Consider the following 19,624-nt stretch of genomic DNA (forward strand, 5'->3'; position numbering starts at 1 on the left):
AGCACAGCGTGGACATAGCAGGGCTGCCTTCTTCCTCACCTTTTGTAATTGTTCTTTAATGCAGTTAGAATTTCTAGCTTTATAGCATTTAATGGAAGTATGTGTTTTGTTTGTTACTTTGCATTTCAGTAGATTTCCAAGTGATTTGTTAACTACATCTATATAGACTTTACTGAAAATAAGCATTACAGTTAGAGAGCAGCAATGGAAAAGTAACTTGCACCCAGTACAGTGCAACACAATAGTAAAGATTTTTTTTGGGAAATTGAAAGAACAATTTCAAGAAGCTTCAGAATATTTTATGTCTGAAAAAGTAGACATTGCTTATTGAGACATCATCTTAAAATTCCACATAGATTTTCTTGTGTGCTTTTATGTGCACACTCCTGTATACAATCTCTGAATTGGTATCTGTATTGTCAACAGTCTTGTGTTGCAGACTTATTAACAAAGATGTTTTTTCTCTTTCTTTCTTTCTTTCTTTCTTTCTTTCTTTCTTTCTTTCTTTCTTTCTTTCTTTCTTTCTTTCTTTCTTTCTTTCTTTCTTTCTTTCTTTCTTTCTCTTCTCCTTCAGGGAGATTGGTTGCATTGTCAGAGCACTGGGTTGCTTCCCAACTGAGGCAGAAGTACAGAAACTGCTTGAACAGGTAAATGTTCTGATCTGTTGTATTTTTTTCAGTCTTCAACTCACATAAGTTTGGCCCTTCTGCCTTGCTGAATGGGAAACCTAAACTCTTTTCCAAGATGTTGGAAGTGTCATGGAAATGTTTCCAGCAGATGGACAGTCTTGTAGGTTGCCCTGAAGCAAATCTTTAGGCTGATGAGGTAACAATGTTGATGGGTTAAAATGAGGAGTCTTGGACTCTTTTTTATCCAAAGGGGGACTGTGACACTGTGCCAAGGTGGAGGGACATTTACAGAAAATGGAGAAAAAACTGACTGATGAAAAAAAATGTCCTAAACCTCAGTCAGATATCCAAACTCTAATAATCTCACTCTTCTGGACACGCCATGGAAACACGTTGCAGGGTTAGGTAGTAAAAATGAGTTCTTGAGCAGGTGTTAAAATTATACATCACATTCCAAAAACACCCAGAGGGAAAGCCTGCCGCTTTTTGATCGAGGTCCTGTTATTGCTATCTTATAGCCAGACCTTTCAACATTCTGTCCTTCATGAGGTCTTTCTCAGCCTTGAGATTTCTGAGTTATAGGTGAGAATCTTTTCTTACTTGATTGCTTAAGCTTGTAAATCAGGCTTCAGGACATAAAACATCACAAGACCTAGTGGTCCTCTCATTCTCCCAGTAATAGGCAGTGGTAAGGTAAAGAAATTAAATACATTTCTCCACAGTCTTTTCCTACACTAATTTTTTGTCTCCTTACATCATGCTTGTAATAGTACAATGGTGTGCTGGTGCCTTGGCATGGTGTGATTAATAAATGGGACAAAGAAGTGGGAAAATACTTCACATTCTTTTTGCAAATGGGCATGCTGCTTTAAGGAGAGGACAGCGCTGAAGCTGAGAGGTGGGGCAAGGATTTTTCTCCTTTTCATGTGTAGGTCAGGATACTGGGAATTTATGTCTCCTACTGTTTTCTTCCTGCTCCAACAAAAATTTGGATAGTTGCAGTAGTAGTCTCCCCTCACTAGGCTTGTCTGGCCTCTTGTAGATCTGAATTTAGTGTGAGAAGTCTTGCACTAAGTCTTGTGAAAATGATGCAACTGCTTCAGTTGAGGAAGTGCAGAGAACCATTAGAAGAGAAAGCTGTTTTAACATGATTCTGCAATCTGTCTGCTCTGGTTCTGTACTCTCAGAACCAGAATGTCCCAGCTCCCCCTGACAAACAAGATAAAGTGGAAATTATGGTGCTTAATATAGATGATATTTTTATTGTCCCACAGTGACTTTTCTTAACAGCAAATGAACAGTGCAACTCCACACTGAAGATACAGATTTGAGAAATGGTGATGCTTTGACAACCCCGTTCAAGTCCAGGGTAACCAGGAGACTTTAAGGCTTGCCTCATCCTCTGGAGGAGATTTGGCTTACTTTTTCCCCCCCCAATTTTCAATATTACTCAAAAAATGTGAGATAAGTAATACATAAAAAGTACAGGGCAATGTAGCCATGATGTAGAAGATTCTTGAGATACAACAGTGTAACATGTATGAAAATGCTGATTGTAAGAATATTCAAGCACAAATACTGCAAGAAGAAAGAATACATTCAGAGTGATGGTTAACCTATAAGAACACTGCACTGGAAAATAAATAGTGAATAATGTTTCATGGGGCCTGTAAATGAAACTTCGGCATAGGTTTAGTACCAGAAGAATGCTGTCTTCTTGTGGAACCCTTCATATATTATGATAATCACAAACATAATTTATGTAAGATGCCACTATAATTGGCCATTTTATCTTAGTCTAGATAAGGTAAAAATTGTGTCTGTTAGCCAGTTTGTAACCAAGCCATTTCCCCAGTATTGTTGCCCATTGTGAACTGATTCATTTCTGTTTCTCACTGCTTTTGTCTCTGTCATCTCATCTTCCTATTAGCCTTGTTGCTAAACTAGCACATGCTCCCATCACATTATTCATATCTGCAAAACCAATATTCATATAATTATGTTATCTCTATAAATTATCATATAATGTTTCTTATATTGCCTTATACTCAATTCTGTACTTAATATCATATCTCTAGGCCTGCTCACAAAGACAAGATTAAATGCTAAATCTAGAGATAGTGGAAACTTACCTAAGGGTTACTACAATGCTTGGAGTTCAGTGCAGTGCTCTGCCTGGTAATTCTGGAAGATGTTTTTGTTTCTTTGTGTTTCAAGTACCTCAATGTTATGGCTGGGAGAAGAGATATACAAAACATTACAGGTGCTACAGTACAGTTGATATGGGAGCTGTGGATGTGCCCAAAGGAAAGAAATCAAGTGGAACTCAGAGAGTCTGAAATGCTGTTACTGTGAAAAGAGGAGGAAATACGGAAAAAGAAAACCATCAATGAGCAATGAGGTGTAGAAAAGGAGTGAGCATGAGGAAGAGTAAGAAGTGTTAGAAATAGGATTAATTTTAACTGTTCAAGATGCTACTAGATCTGTAGAGACTCTGAGATGGAAGCTGTTTGTTCCACATCAGAGGAAGCTGAGGTTGCTGATTACCTCCCAGGACAAGGTTTTGCCAGGTATTTTGTTAAATCTTTTCAATCAAGCAAGCAGCAAAACAAGTGATTCTGTGATGGTAAAAGTTTCCATTTGGTTTGGAATGAAGCATGCAATATCTTAATTTTCTTGCTGAAGATCCTTTCTGCTAGGCTCACCAAATAGAAGGGATAATGTGTTTTTTCAAGTCAGTTTCCACTCTAAAGCAGCAAGACGTGATGGCTGTCTTCTCTTAGCACCCAACCCCCTTCCCGAACACTGGAAAAGAGCATGCAGCAGCAGTTGCAGCTTTCCTTTTAAGCAACTGGATGTATCAGGAACTGCCCCAGCTCTGACCCAGCTCCCAGGAGGAAGATTCCTTACTAAGTTTTTCCTGGCTCAGTTAGAAGATTTCAAATCAGTGCCTGTTTGAGTTTTCTTTCAATCTCAGCTGTGTCTCAGGGGGCCTAGCAAGGTGTTGCTGCTGTCATGTAAGACCTCAAGGCATGCATCCAGTTTCAACACAGACAGGAATAGGCTAGCTCAATTAACAGGGCTCCTTTTGGGAGCAAAACTTAAAATTTTCAGGGAAGGGGTGCACTCCAATGACAGAGAGTGGTTTTTACCATGTTGCTTATCTCCTGTGGAAGTATAGGAATGCAGTGAGAATGCTGCTAGAAGTCCCCAGTGGTTTGGAACTAATTTGTTTGCTTTTTTGGGTAGCATTTTATGGGCTGCCTTATGGCTGTTTTGGTCCTGACTCTGTTTGCCTGCCTCTCTGGTCCTTCCCCTCACAACTCTCTTTAACTTTCTTTCATGAAACATGAAAGCAACAAATTCCATCATTGAGGTGCACTTGACTGGAGCTATATCCAAGCTAGCCAATTAAATATGCCCAGAAACATCCTTGGGTGTTGAAGCCAGCAGGCACAGAGCAGCTCATGCCCACCCTGGTAAATGCTTCATGCAGAAGGGCTGCACCAAGCATCCTGCTGGGGAAAAGTCCTTGAGGTCCAAGCCAGGATCTGCTGGGGGAAATGTTGGGTGGCACAGTTCAAAATCATGCCAAGGGAACGTGCTCATGGTTTGCTGTAATGAGTGTTCATGTTACTCTGCTTGGGAATGCTCCAGATCCTGATAGACTTTACTAGTATGGCTTCAGCCTGAATGTTTAAACCTCTGCTGAGTTATTGTGGCAGATAAGATCAGTTCCTCGGTGTCTGGTTCCTTTGCATGAATGGTTTTGAAGCACAAGAGGGCAATATTGAGTTGCTGCAAATGTCTAATAGCAGATCTGTATTTCCCTGGGATATTAGCTCTTCCTTGAATCTCTTTCTATTTGATCACAAGCCTTTCACTCAGATGTTATGGTGCCATATGATATTAAAGACCTGATTTAAATATTCAAAGTCTTATGCTGTAATTTTAATGCAAGGATCACCCCAATATTCTGTTTTTTGGGTTAGTTTGCTAATGAGTCATATATCCTGCCACACTTAAGTTTTATTTTTAGATAGAAGTAGAAGAACCGGGTGGATTTGTTCATCTGGAACATTTTCTTCCAGTGATGACAAAAGTTCTACTTGACAAAAGGTAATGGAAAGTGAATTTTATGTGTCTGTAGTTTATTCCAGATTGACAGGGTTGATTCTGAAAAGCATATCTACAGAAATTTTATGTAACTGGAAGGAGTGTATATCTTCATTGTCATTTAAACTCATTTTACATTAGCTATATAGATTTTGTTTCAAAATTAGTTCATCTACATTAAATTATGTTGTACTGATGATATAAATAATACCAGCTTATAATCATAATTGTGACAGTATGTAGCTTTTGTATTACTAATTGGAATCAGAATTGCTATTCAACACACTTTGTGTATCTCAGAAATATTTTGTATGCAAATTAAGGTCATAACTATTGCTTTCTCTGAACATATGAGTTACAGTTACTGAGAAGGTACAGCTGAATGTATACAATTAGCACTCTAAAAGACTGCTGACTTAAAAGTGGTCACAAAGGTGCATAGAAGTCTTTGCACATACATAGGTACTTGTGCTACTTCGACATTTTGCACTAAAGCAAGATCATTTACAAGGAATTTATCATTCATTTTAAACATGGTCATCAAGGCTTTTGAGAAACTCTGTCTTGTCCAATCCTGAGAAGTTATTTTGCACACAGAGGGCCTTTGGTAGGAGGGTGTTCTACACATGAAGTAGCTGTGGCTCTGCACTGGTGTTCACCCTTTCACAAAATGATGCCTTGCTGCTCTGTGCTCTCCTCCTCCTCCTCTACACTCCCTTCATGCAAACTCAAACACACACACACACACACACACACACACACACACACACACACACACACCCTGCACTCTTTCCCCAGGCTAGTGCAGGCTTGTCAAGACCCACTTCATCACTTCATCTTTTGGGGCACTCTGTCCATAGTTCACTTAAGCAAGGGTACATGAGATTTGGATCATAAAATCCAAGGTTTCTTCTTAGCACATTTGATTTTTAGATAGTGAAAGACTGAGGCGGGTCTGGACAAAACAGTCAAGCAGCTGGAACCTCCCTGGATTCAGCTGCTTCTCTTTAGTATTCTGGGAGTTTGGTGGGAGCCTGCTGGGACATGGAAAGTCTCCATTGCTGCACTGAGCTTGCTTTTCTGCTCTGAAATCAAGCATGCATATGCATGCACAAACGTGCTCAGTTCTCCCCTCTCTCTGAAATTGTTAGTGACAGACCTTTTATAGCTACCAGCCTCCTTTGCTCATCATCAGCTCATTAGGCTGCCCAAGTCCCACTAGGTGATCTGTTGCCTAGCTACCAGCCTACCTGGACAAAACTTTGTTTTCTTGGTTTGTCCATTTCTGTTCAGTGCATTGGCTTTGTAGAATGATTCATCTGTTGCTGATTCCTACTAACCCACCAAGCCAGCCCAGACATGCAGAAGACATTCATCTGGCTTCTGAGCACAAGGAAATTAAACAGTAGTACAACAAAAGATGTAAGAATTAAATATATGGACAGTCCCAAAAGGTCAGGCTGCAGTTAAATGTTTGGTATACAAAACTTAGTAAATTCTCATGAATATAAGCCTTCCTTTCCCTTAGTACTCATATTTAGTTTTTTCAGAACACTGGCAAACAGTAACTTTTCTGATTCTGTGGTTTCAGATTCCAACCTATTCCAGAAGATGTTATTCTACATGCATTTGAGGTCTGTATATCTGTAAATATTCAAGTACCTAATTGCTGGTAGAAGAAGTTGCTGCTTTTTGATACAATAAGCTTAAAACTACAAGATTTATTCTTTTTCTTTAAAGGCTTTGGATGAGAATAAGTGTGGATATATTACCAAAGACGACCTGGTCAAACATTTGACTCAAGGAGGTAACATGACTTGTGTAATATCAGTATTTAAGTAAAAAACATTACATATATATATGGCACCTTCAGGTCCTTACCCAGCAGGCCAAAACCTGCAGGAGTAGATACATTGTCTTCAAACAGTGCTGTGGCTGTGATGAGTGGCTGCAGACTAGGACATTTCACTGGTCAGTGATGCAGGGAAAGAGCATTTATCTGCCTGCTTGCAGACATTATAAAATAGAGATTTTTATTCGTATTCTTATTTGTAATTCAGTCATGTCTGGATATTTTGTGATTCTGTGCACACCTCTGTGCTCACTAAGTATGTGACTCTTTTGCTGTCCTGTAAAATTGCAGCTTAGATTTCCGGATGTTTCAGTGGTTTCAGTGCTCATTCATTCTTACGTTATCTTGATCTTACTTCTAGAGCCGCATGCAAACAAAGAGATTCAAAGACAAGATTTAAGTTGTACATTCTGTAATCCTCAATATCTCCTGAAGAGCCTGCTTTTCTTGTGTGGCTGACTCATGCCCACCTGCCTCATGTTCAAAAGGGTGTGCAGGTTTTGTGCAAGACCTAGCATCAGATGGTAACCTGGTTCTCTGAGGGATGAAGTAGGCCATCAACAGCTTTGAAGAGAAAAACCAGAATTCTTTCATGATTTGAATACAAGTGCAAGGATAGCCAAATGAGAGATAATAATTCTAATGTACACAGGAGAAAAATTGACAAAAATAGTTGTTTCAAAATCCATGGCAGAGAGGAACAGGCTGTTTTGGTGTCTGTGAACTAGAAGATCAGATAGATCCAGATCCTCTGTCTCCTTCCTTTTAGACTGGCTCACTTGGTGTGTAGGACTTATTTTGGCAAAAGGGAAGGAATAAGATACCTAGTTTTGTTCCTTTTCTCCTCTGTGTGAGAATCAAAAGGAGATCCTTTCAAGTGAAAGGCAGTGAAATTTGCCTTGAAAGGACACTTACCAAGATAAAATGTTATTCTGTGCTGTCTTTCAGGTGAGCCCTTTACTCAGGAGGAAATGGAGGACATGCTTGCTGTTGCTTTAGATCCAGAAACAGACATCCTTCACTACAGAGATTACCGTGTAAAGCTGGTAGTAGATTAAACCAAGACCTTCCCTTTCAATGGCTGAGATGCCTTTTGGTAACAGCACCATGGCTTGACAGATAGTTGAAATTTGTATTTTAAAGTATAACAAACCTCAGCTTGTGACTTGGTGCTTATAATTAAAATGAAATCTGTGTAGTTACGTTTCCTTGGGTTCTGTGTGTGTGTATATACATATAAAAATATATTCACACCTGGAAAAAGAGCTCTTGACAGAAATACTGTGTAAGCTCTGGACAAGAAATAATGGAATTTTGTTGGAAAATAGCAGGAAAAATAATGAAATAACTTTATGATTGCTAAAATCAAGAAATAACTTTATGATTGCTTTTGAAAAACTAAGAGAAAATGAGACCCATGAAAATGTAATAAACTGGTAAGTGAATGTGTTAAGGTGACTAATACTAGTAAGATGAAGCTTTTATATTTAACTGTAGTCCTTTTTTGTGTTTAACTAATAAGGAACCAGGTAGGTTACACCTTTTGAAATAATATAATAGATCAAATAAATTTTCTGTAATTTTTAGTGTTTTTCAAGTACTTGTGTTTTGTTTACCATAAGCAATTGAACTGGACCAATTAGTTCCAGTTTATATTACTAATCCATTGACATGGTATTTTGCTTTCATTTTAAATGTACAGGGAACACTCCAACCATTTCCATAGTCAACCTAATCCTTGAGAACATTTTGGTTACTATAGGCAAACCAGTAACCAGTTTGAAAGTCAGTAATTTCAACTTTCGTAACCAGTTTAAAAGTCAGTAATTTCAACTCTTTAAAACTTAAGATCACAGAATGAGAATTTGATTTTCATAAACTGATGAAGCACCATTTTTTGAAAGATATTAGTGTAGAATGGATATCCCAGTTTTACTTGCTAGCAGACCACCACAAACCTCACAGCTCTTCTTATTTCTACTTTGATAATTCTCTGTTACTGTACTGCTGTTCTTTAACTTGAGTTGAAGTTCTTTCCTTTTGAGTTCTTGTTGTACATAATCTTCTGACACATGACCAGCAGCTGATGAGGTCTCAGCTTGTAGGAGATTCTGTGTTTTGCTCCTCAAGAGTAGCATCTTGTAGTTTGTACTCCACCCCATTTTTGTTTTACTACTCTCTATCAAGTTTGCTTTCCTCCTGTACTATGTTCTACCTCTCCTTTGTTCCATCTGCATAATCCAGCTCTGTGTCATCCACAGCCTTCATCAGCTGATGAAATCCAGGGAAGACTGACACAGAGGGGCACTGAGTGCCTTGCTCCCTGACATGCCTTTCTAGTGGCAGCGCTGAGAACAGATCCTAGGACCCCTCCTCATATCAGGTCTTTTGTCCTACCCATTTGTTTCCTTTGGGCTGGAAGCTCAGACAAACTGTTTTCATGCACAGCTAAAAGTGACCAGCTGTGCTGCACAAAGAAGAGATTAGCATGATATAAATGGGGTGATGGAAGCAGTCTGAAAGAGACCACTTTTTGATTCACTTTTTACTTCTCTAACCCAAATTGTCTTTCACTGATACTTGCTTAAACAGCAAGACAATGAAGAATTAATGCAGGTAGACAACAATTGCGTAGTTCTAAGCTGCATCTGGGAAACATTGTTGCACTGCTCCTAAGACTCAGCAATGCACTCTGGTTAACACATTTACTGTATGTTCCAACTTCATTGCCAGTAAGAAGGAAAAACAAAGGCTATCATTAGTGTTACACTGGAGGAAGATACAAGTTTTTGAAGATTAACACAAGATCAACAAAAGCCTATTAAGAAAATACATTTTTATTAGTCTTCTTCAGTCTCTCTTTCAAACCTGAAATTATTTTCTCTAGATGAATCTTTCTTCCAGTTGATGTGGAAGTGTGTTATACTGGATTTCTGACGCAGGTGGTGTGAGTACAAGTTTCATTCATATGAAGTCTTGGAGTCCTTGTCAGTGTTATCTTGGATATCAGCAGGAAGATGCTTATTTCAGGATACCATTTCATAGCTCCCAGTGCTCCAGAGAGAGCACAATTTGTTTCTAGTGGTGTTTCCCCAGAGGCTGCCTCAGCTGTTGCTGTGTCAAATCAGGATGCCCGCATACAACACTGTTACCTTTCATAGTGCAGATAAGAGATTAACGTGCATTCTTTTATAATATATATAATTTTTTATTTTGCAGTCCTCAAATGCAAGGAAAGAGGGTATTCTGGCAATAAAAAAGTGGGATTGTGAATGTGTCCAAATTTATTGTACAGCAGATCTTCCAGTTCCATTTTCTTATACTCATCCTCAAGAAAGATATGTGCAAACAGGACAGACAAAAGCAAGATGCAGTCTTCTCTTTGGGCATAAGTAAGCAAATTTTATTGCCCAGAGAGTTTCCAAACTAGGGGTGAAAGAATTGTCAAGAACCAATCTCAGACTCTGTAGGATGCTAAAACCTGAGTGCACTCTGCCAGCTGGGCTCAAGCAGAGTGATCTGACAGGCTCGTGCAGCAGCTGCCCCGTGGGTCACCCCAGAGGAGGCTGAGCAGGGGCCACACAAGGCTGTTCCCTTGCTGTGCCCTTCATGACTTGCCAGCCCATGGCCACCCGTTTCCCCATGGTGGTGACTGAGTGCCTTGCTTCTCTGTGCTCCCTGGGGATGAGCAGGGACCCCTACCCTAGGGAAAGGGAGAGGAGACTGAGGGAACCATTTTGGTGAAAATAAAACCCCTCTTTGTTTCTAAATTTGAAGGGAAAATTTGTTACTTTGTCCTCTCCTTTGAGGTGAACAAATTGAACTGCTGAGTGGTCTTGAGCTGTCTCTTATCACATGCCTCTCCCTGCTGGCTGTTTTGCCTCTTCCCTCAAGATCAGGAACCAAGGTAAGGGACTGGAACAAAACCAGAAATCTCCAGGGAGGAACCAGTGTAGCACCTGGATTTCACACAGGGACATAGAGCCACGGCATTGAAGAAACTGGGCAAGTCAGAGGGTTTTTTTTACCTAACTGAAGGAAGGAGAGGGAAGGGAACTCATTATCCAGATGTAAAAAAGAAAACAAAATTAAGAGAAGAAATCAAAGAAGCAAACACTAGAAACCATCTACGTGTACAACTGAATCAGCAGGCTGTTTACATCACTGCTGTGAGTTGTAGGCTGGACAAGGCTTTACTTGTTTAAAATTTTAAGTAGGTTCAGCTGTGCCAGGGCATATCTGGTGTATAGTGGAGACCTCAGTCTTATTGATACTGTGGAGGAATTCTTCTAGCTGCTGAGCTTGTGCTTGGGAGTACAGTTGCTCTTACTCCAGGTAATACATTGCTTTTTGTATTTCCTTCATCATCTTTGAAGTTGCTTCTCCAAAACACTCTTCTGTCTGTTAGTGATAGTCCCATATGTATTCACACCTGAAGACTTCAGTGTTTTTCCACTGCAATGCATACCAACATGATATTTACAGCTACTTAAGACTCTCCACTGGCTGTGGGCAGAAACAGAGGTTGCAGGACTTCCTCCACCAAAATGCTAATGGGCCAGCATCAGAGCTGGGACTCCAGGGAAAGAACTGGGCTGTTCATCTGTGCACCTCCATCCATAATATCACACAGGTAAGAGGCTGTAAAATGTTCAGGCTCCTAGCTCTGTTTAGGAAATAAGAATTTGCTACCTTTTTCTCTTGTTTCAGTTGGTCTTTTCTCTTGGTTCTCTTACATGTAATTTTGTTAATACAGTTATGTGATATCTTATGAAGACTGAAAATTCAAGAGAGTTTTGCACTGCCCCACACTCCTGATGCACTGCTGCACTCTCTGACAGCTGCCTGTATCAGGGTGGGATTTATCACTTGTTACCACTGAAATCAGCATGGGCAAAGCCTTCATCACGGGCAACAGGAAGAGCCTGGGCCTTCAGTTTCGTGGGGGAAAGTGGCTGGGGATGCTGGAGTTCAGCCAAGGCTGGGATGGGCATGGGAAGTCAGGATGTTTTAGGTCCAGTAATACACTTACAATTGTGTGAAAGAGGGAGAGTAGTCTTGACAATGACAGGAGGTTGGCAGACAGGTTTCATTTTGGACTTTGTGAGAGGTGTTGGAAGGTCACACAGTCTCTTGCTACCTGACCTTTCCATGTACCAAGTCAGAGGAATTATAAAGAATAGGAGACAGAGAGTATCAGTCTTGCCTACTTGTGTTGCCAACTTTTTGTATCACTAATTCTGATGTTTGCATGGTGTTTTGTACTATGATGGTCTGATTGAAATCAGTGCCTGCAGACCTCCCTGTAACATAATTAAGAAAGTTCTCAGTCTTCGAGTCTTTTGTTCCAGACTGTATGTTCATCTCAACTTCTAAACAGGTCAGTCCACATCAAGTATGTTTGTTTTTTATTGCACGCAACTCTATTCCATGGTATCTCATGCCGTGATAGGTTTGACTATAAAACTGACTATTAAAACATCTGCTCTTATTGTTGGAGGGTGTTTTTGGCAGGTCAGTACTAGGCATGGGGACTATGCTGATTTAAAAGCTAAAGAAAGATGTAGGTTGAAGGAAAGCAGATTCTCTCATTTAACCTATTTTGAATCCCTGGGGCTACTGTTTGGCTTAGTGTAGTTCTGAAAGCCAAGAAAATGTTACTCACTATGCTCGAAAGATTGATCACAGCATTTGTGTCCTGAGGCCCAAATCCTAAAGCTCTTATTCAGAGAGAACTCCCATTGACTTCAAAGGGAATCCTGTCTACAGAAAAGCTTCAGAAATAGTGATGTGCTGGCTCACAAGGCACTATAAAAACTTTTTAGTCTCTTTAAAGAAGACTTATCTGTCAAAGATCCAACAGAGGTGTCCAACCAGCTGCAAGTCATGTCATTGAAATGACCAAAACTGTAAAACCGTGGGTGTAAGTAGTTAATTCTTGTCTACAGTAATGCAAGCAAGAGTTAGCAAGAGTCAGCAGTCAGAACTTTTCCATATTGTTCAGAGCACAAAAAGTGAAACTAGGCATGCTTCTGCATGGAGATGTAAAATTATCTTTTCCTGCTATTATCCTGGAGACATTGCAGCCTTAAAAACACACACATGTTGCTTCTGTGTTTTCATATACTAAACCAATTCCTTTTATTCTGGGCACTATTTTTCTGGAAGCCTTTTAGAAGAGGCTTCCTTGTTGCAAATATCTGCCTAAATGGTAGCATAAAAAATAGTTCAAAATAAAATGTTTCAAATGGAGGAAAGCCCTTGAATATTTGCTGTCAACAGCAGTCTCTTTCTTGCCAAGATAGCAGCATCCCCCAGTGCAGAACAGGTCCTAAGATTTGCCTTATGGTGTGCAGCCATGTCTGCCCCTGGACACCACCCTAGTGATTAAAATAATCAGAGAGGAGTTCTAAGGGTTTCTAGAGGTTTGGTTTTGAGCTGATAATGCAAGAATTTAAAGCTCACTGAGGTCTTCCACATCGATGAGTTATTCAAGTTTTATGCACTGCAATAGATTTTACAAATAAGGCTATATTTTGGTCTATTTGGAAACTGGTAGCAAAGACTGAAATTTCAATCCATAGCAACACAGCCAAGAAAAACTCAGTAGTGCAGCTTTAAGGACTTTGTTTCAACTTTGTTGGAACACCTATTTGCATGGTGAAGTTGCACTCAATATTGCAGGGACAAAACTAAACACACCCCACTATAGCCAGTTTTCATGTGGTCTTAAGCCTTGAGAAGCAATGCCATTCTTCAGAGCTCCCACAAACACAGAGGTGCACTGAAATTCAGCTCAGATTTAATGGAAAACTCAGAATCTGTCTCTAGTTCTTTGTGCTTTGTCCAAGTTGCAGAGATAGATTGTTTTGCTAAATATGATGGTTTACTGTCATTGAGATAATGAGGGGAGAACTTTCTGAGAAGTTGTATAACTAGGAGTGGGAAGAAGACCACTCTAAATACAGAGCCCTTGACTCAATCCATTCAAGACAAAAAGAAGGCAAGAAAGGAGGCAATAAGGAGAGGAAGGAGAGGAAGGAAGGAGAGGAAGGAGAGGAAGGAAGGAGAGGAAGGAAAGGAAGGAGAGGAAGGAAGGAAAGGAAGGAAAGGAAGGAAAGGAAGGAAAGGAAGGAAAGGAAGGAAAGGAAGGAAAGGAAGGAAAGGAAGGAAAGGAAGGAAAGGAAGGAAAGGAAGGAAAGGAAGGAAGGAAGGAAGGAAGGAAGGAAGGAAGGAAGGAAGGAAGGAAGGAAGGAAGGAAGGAAGGAAGGAAGGAAGGAAGGAAGGAAGGAAGGAAGGATACAAGAGCTCTCCCAGAGCCACAATTTGTTGATTTTCAGGAAATGTTATAAGACATGTCTGTTTGCTCAGGATAGCTATTATTCAGTGTACAGAGACTGGCTTAAGCCCCAGATTTAGCTGTTTGGATGCAGTTTGTTTCCATTGCTTGTCTCATCGGGAGGCATGATGCAATGCTGCTCTCATTGACCTTTTCATTACAGTAGCGCTCCGAGGCTCAAATGGGGAAAACCCCCAACAGTTTAGTCTAAGAGCATCTAGCACAAAAAGCAGGGGACACACAGAGTAAAGCCAGTTACTCTTTTCACAGCTATTTAATTACAGCTTTTTTACTATTTATATTAAAAAGCCATGAGTTTTCTCTGTTGCTCTTTTGCCAAGACGGGTTTCTTTTGATGTCACACCAGAATACATATCCTGGAAACATCTGTAAAAATGCACTGGAAACAGAGGTAAAAGAAACTGCTGAGAGAATGTATGCATTGGCTTTACTGCACCAATGTGAAGAAAGTGGTTTGTCCTTTCCCCTCATTTCCTATTGGCAGCGTGCATTGGGATTTCAGGAAAATGTTCTCACAAAACTCTTGTGGCTCTGATGGGGTAGAACTGAGTAGCCACAAAGAAAAGTGGCATGTTGAAATGTTTTGTTTGCATTTTATAATGTAAAAGACTGAAACTTCTTTTTCCATCTTTCAAACCACAAAGGGATGCAATATCTTTTGGCAAAGTAGTACAACATGAGATGCACTTGTTGGTGATATCTCTGATTTCCTCTTCAAAAATGTACCACCTCTCCAGCATAACTAGTGGATTAGTTGGAGTAGGGGATCTGCCACCAGAACTTAGTCTTCAAAACAGCTAAATGAACACTGGAGACAGTAGCAGATACTGCAGAGCTTACACCCCCCCTCTCCCCCCCAGACCAAGAGATAAATCTCTTTGTTTCTAATTGCCAAGGGTACATTCTTCTAGCAGAGATGATGTAGCAGTACCCAGTGAGAGGAAGAGTTCCAGTGACAACAGGGAATAATGATAACCCTTTCTTTTGGATGCGATGGCAGTATTTTAACAAGGGAATCCTCCAAGCTCCATAAACTGTCTGTGTAGCATCCTAATTTCAGACCCTGGACACTTGATGCTGAGGAGAAAGGACCATTTAAATTCTGACGAATTTTTATACACACAGACATTGTCCCTAGCTGTGGAAGAACACATTCCCTATGTAAGCCATGCTAGCTGGCCTGCTGTTGCCAGAAACTGTTGCTCCCATACGAGCCAATGTCAGCTGGAAGCTAAAAAATGAAGAAAAAGTCTGTTCTGTTTTCTCAGGATAACACAGAAGTTGAACTTCATTGCTCACACCTTGCCTGTTCTCAGAGGGGAAGCAAAGGCTTTACAGAGATCCAGATACAAGGGGAAATGCTGAACAGCAAAGTGCAGACATTTGGGACATAAAGTTAGAAACAGTGACCTACAGGTAGATGTGCTGAATCCTTACACCTTTTACATGCAATGTTCACCCCTGAGATAGATAATGTCAATCAAGTCCTGTGCTATTATATGCTTACAGAAAGGTGAGTGCAGGAAAAACATTTGAATTTAGAGAAAAAAAATACACAAATCAAGATGGGAAATAAAGCCCAATTTGGTGATGAGGGCTTGCTAGAATAAGTTCCTACAAAACAAGAAGCAGCAACACCTGCATTCAGAGAGTCAGAGTGAAAGAGTGGCTGCTTGGGCTAATATGAAATCTTCAGGAGCTCAATAACCATGGAAACCTCAGTGAAAGGAATGCATCTTCAATAAAATTCAGAAAGGAGAAGAAGAAATGGTAATTGGAGAACTGTCAGAGGCAAAAATACATGTACTTCCTTCCCCAGAGATGCTTGTAATACAAACAGGTTTTATTTTTAAACAAAAAATATTCTTACTGGCATCTATAGGAAACTATTTGGTGCAAAGGCTTTGTAATATCTTTTATACAGTTGTCACATATCTGCATTTATGAGGGCCTTGGTTTTAGAAACTTTTGGACAAATTAACTCTCAGTTTTCACTTATAAGTAATAAGAAATAATCTGTCTTCCTCACTTCTCTCAATAGCTTCAAAACCAATAAAAGCCATCTAAAATAAGTAGCTCTGGAAGACTACAGCATGCCTTTCTAACTTGTATTTGATATGTGTTGTACTGTCCCTTATTAGGAGCCAAGTTTGTATTAGTGCTGTTCAAATACAACTCTTATTTCTGTACTCAGTGAGGTCTGTGAGGGACATTGTCAGAAACTACAGGTAAATAATGGTAGGGAAAAGACCAGCTCTCTGCATCAGTTAATGAATAAAGCTCAGGGAGCAACAGAAGAAACAATGCATTCACCACTGCTAAAATTTAACTCTGTAACTTACCTTTCAATAAAAATTCATAACAAGGACAATAAAAATGGCAACAGAGGAACATTCTTCCCCTTTCTCTATTGTCATTACCTTCTGTTTGTTCAGCACTCATGTGTATCCAGCTGAGACCAGTATGTTCACTTTCCTTTTGTTATGATCTTAACCAGATATAAACTGTAAAGTAGAACTCTGCACTAAATTTTTGCTTTGTTGATGAAATCTTAAAACCTTACAATATTTGTTAAAGAACAACAGATAAGATTCTGTTTGCCAAGCATTTTTCAGGTAGTAGCTAGATTAAATAAATTTGTTCAGAAGTGGCTGTCTTCAGTCCCTGCTGATCAGTAAGTATTCCTCTGAACAGCTATTCCCCACCTAGGGAGGAAACCTTGCCCTGTCCCATTACTGCCCCAAATCAAAGAAGTTACATTAATGACAAGTCTGGTTGCTGAGAATCTGAGAATCACAACCTTCTTGTTTAGGGTTGTAAAAATAAACTCAACTCTCCACATTCATTGCTGCATTACTGCAATGGTGTTACCAATGAAAACATTAATCTCCCACAACACTCCATAAAGGTCCAGCTTTACCATCCACTAAGTGTTCATCTTACAGAGATGGTAAAAATTTCATCATCTTTGCCCTTCACACTGAGGGTATTTACTTTGTACAGATGTACAGAGATGCCTCTGGAGATGTCAGGAAGGGGTCCCAAAATTCCCATCTTCCAGGTCTTTGTCAAAGGGGCTCATAGTTAATGAGATAATAGCAAGCTCTGTGCCTTCTGTGTTCACATCATAGACTCTATTTTCACACAAATCTTTAGTCAACTGGTTATGTCCCCATAGGGTGGGGTCCCTGCAGGTTGAGAAGAAATCAGTGTCTTTGAAAGGTGTGTATAGCTAAGCTATGTGTGCTGAGTCTGGTTTGTACAATTAAGTATTTTCTGGCTCATTAATACCTGTACTGTTGAATGCAGACTAGGGCTGTTGCTAAAGGGACCTGTATATTTTGGAATAGAGGACAAGTGCCTATAGCATTTCAGTTGTTGTATGTCTAGCCAACATCAATGTGAAAAGTGTAAATTGCAGCAGCCACAAGGTCTAATCTAATGGGTTTTTGTAAAGTATGTGCCTCACTCAAACAGTTTACTGAAGGCAGCCCCAGGGAACATAGTTAACGTACACAGTTTCATGGTCCTGTGTAGATCTCTCATTGCTCTAAAACCTGCAGCCTGGAGGATTTTCTTTGAGTTCTCTTTGCCTGTCTTGATTCTTGGAATGTTCCAGACACGTGCCCCTAGGGAACCAACAGTGCCAAACTGCTTTCTCATCCTCTACCTGTCCTCACACCGATGCATCAGAAGAACATCAGTATTTCCTACATTGGAAGTCTGAGTAATGAGCTGTGCCTTATTCAACAGCACTTGGATGGATCAAAAGTTCACATGCAAGAGCATACTTTGGCTGCCATCCTCCTCCTCCTGGAGGGAATGCCTCATTCTGCAGGGACTCTAGTGGTGTCAATTGCATACTTTGGATACCTGCTTCTTACAGAACTCTGTAGATTGGCCACACACTGCTACATTCACAGATTATAAATGGTTTCCATTTTTGCAGAACAGGCATTCAATTACTCATTAATTTGGGCTCCATGACCCACTTTCCTGCATGGCCAATCTGGTCTGTGGTTAAAGGAAGCTGTTCCCTTGCAAGCAGAGCTTATTAGGACAAATTCTTCATATTTATTCCCCTTACTGACATCTTCAAGATGGTGAAGAGAAATTGAGCCTGAGAGGCCAGAGAGGTAGAGTGGGACCTTCCTTACAACAGATGTGATATCAAAGTGCACCAGCAAAAAAGTCCTATTAATGCCCCATCCTGGCATCTGCCGTGTGGCAGGTATTGTGAATAAGAGAATGAAGACCCTGTTTAAATTTAAGGACCTACTTGGAGAAGCCATACAGAAGAATTTTAGGACAAGTCTTGTGCTCCATGGAAGAAAAAGTTCTTGTGGTTGTGATGTATGGAAATTATCCTCATTTATTAAGACAAGAGCTGTAAGGTTTTTGTGTTTTAAGGATTGCTGTTATCAGTATCCCATGTGACTAAATCTTGGAAAGCAGTAATGGGTATGCAGGATGTTTGGTTTAGTTAGCAAACTAACTTAATTTATGTAATCCACTAAAAAAAATACCTCCTTGGCCTGTTTGCTCAAGGGACTGTGAATGTGAGCCCATTATTCAAGACTGAGGATCATTACTGTTAACACTTATGACATGTGTGAAATAAGTGTCTATAATGATTTCTTGCTTCACTTCTTAAAGTTTTAATAGCTCCTTAGTAAGTCTGAATACAGCTCTAATGCCTAATTAACCCTGGCTTTATGTCACTAGTATGCTATAAACAAAAAGAGCAACAAGTGTCAAGGCAGGTAGGCAGCCTTTATAGTAAACAGTTCAGCTTAGGAGGAGATGTGCATGTTTTTCTTTAAACACAGAAAATGGTAAACACAAAGCCACCCCAAACCCCACACCCAGCCACCCACTCACCCTTTGCCAGACTCCTGAATGTTGTCAGGACCTTGCCCTGAAGAAGCATACAAGATTGCAGCCTTCATTTTATTGCTATTTGCATGGCAATTACTAATCCTGAAGCTGCCATATGGCACTGGCTGCCCATTCTTTTTCCAGAAGGACTTGAATTATGGGCAGCAATTTTGTCTGCCTAGTTTCTCAGAGACTCATGCAACAAAGATTCTGCAACTCATGTGGACCCTCATTGATTAGTTAGCATCTGAGCACCTTCCAAAACACTTCCTTAAAAGATTCTAACCTTCCTTTTGAACTCCATGAAAATTTGCAGCAGTCAAGCATGTGGAAGAATGTGAGCAACTAGACAAGGCTGACATGCAGAAAAAGAGGTAAGTCAGTCATCTACACTTTTTAGAAAAATATGTTTGCTTTCCAGGTAAGTCTGAGAACCACCTTCATGAGACATCAACCTTTACAAGTGAAATCGAGGGTGACTGACAGGATAGGCTCTATCTCCACACAGGTTCTCCAAGTGCTGTGCAGCATCTAATAGGAGAATTTCAACAATTCTACAATTTCTAACAATTTGTTAGAAATTTGACAATACTCTTACTGGTCCCTCTGGAGCTTTCTCTGTACTTTTTAGCAACAAAAATGTTTTCTCTGTGATAAATACATCAGCTTGAAGCCCAAATAAAATGAAGATTCTTCAAATGATACAACCTTACACAAACTCCTCTCTAGCAAGTGATCCTTACATCAACTATCATCACTACCCTGAGGTAGAATGCAGCTTTTCCTAGG

At 40.0% G+C, this 19,624-nt stretch overlaps 1 protein-coding gene across 1 annotated transcript in view; it reads left to right on the top strand.

Annotated features, from left to right (window-relative positions):
- EFCAB2 (EF-hand calcium binding domain 2) overlaps positions 1 to 7,804 on the top strand; it is a 28,641-nt gene extending 20,837 nt beyond the window's left edge. The window contains exons 3-7 of the mRNA XM_058020561.1: positions 575 to 647; positions 4,669 to 4,748; positions 6,337 to 6,379; positions 6,486 to 6,552; positions 7,546 to 7,804. Coding sequence (XP_057876544.1) covers positions 575 to 647; positions 4,669 to 4,748; positions 6,337 to 6,379; positions 6,486 to 6,552; positions 7,546 to 7,655 — 373 coding nt within the window. The 3' untranslated portion in view covers positions 7,656 to 7,804. The remainder of the gene's footprint in view (positions 1 to 574; positions 648 to 4,668; positions 4,749 to 6,336; positions 6,380 to 6,485; positions 6,553 to 7,545) is intronic.
- Positions 7,805 to 19,624: the final 11,820 nt, after the last annotated feature.

The sequence above is a fragment of the Melospiza georgiana genome, chromosome 3, assembly GCF_028018845.1.
Source record: "Melospiza georgiana isolate bMelGeo1 chromosome 3, bMelGeo1.pri, whole genome shotgun sequence".
In the NCBI taxonomy this organism is placed as follows: domain Eukaryota; kingdom Metazoa; phylum Chordata; class Aves; order Passeriformes; family Passerellidae; genus Melospiza; species Melospiza georgiana.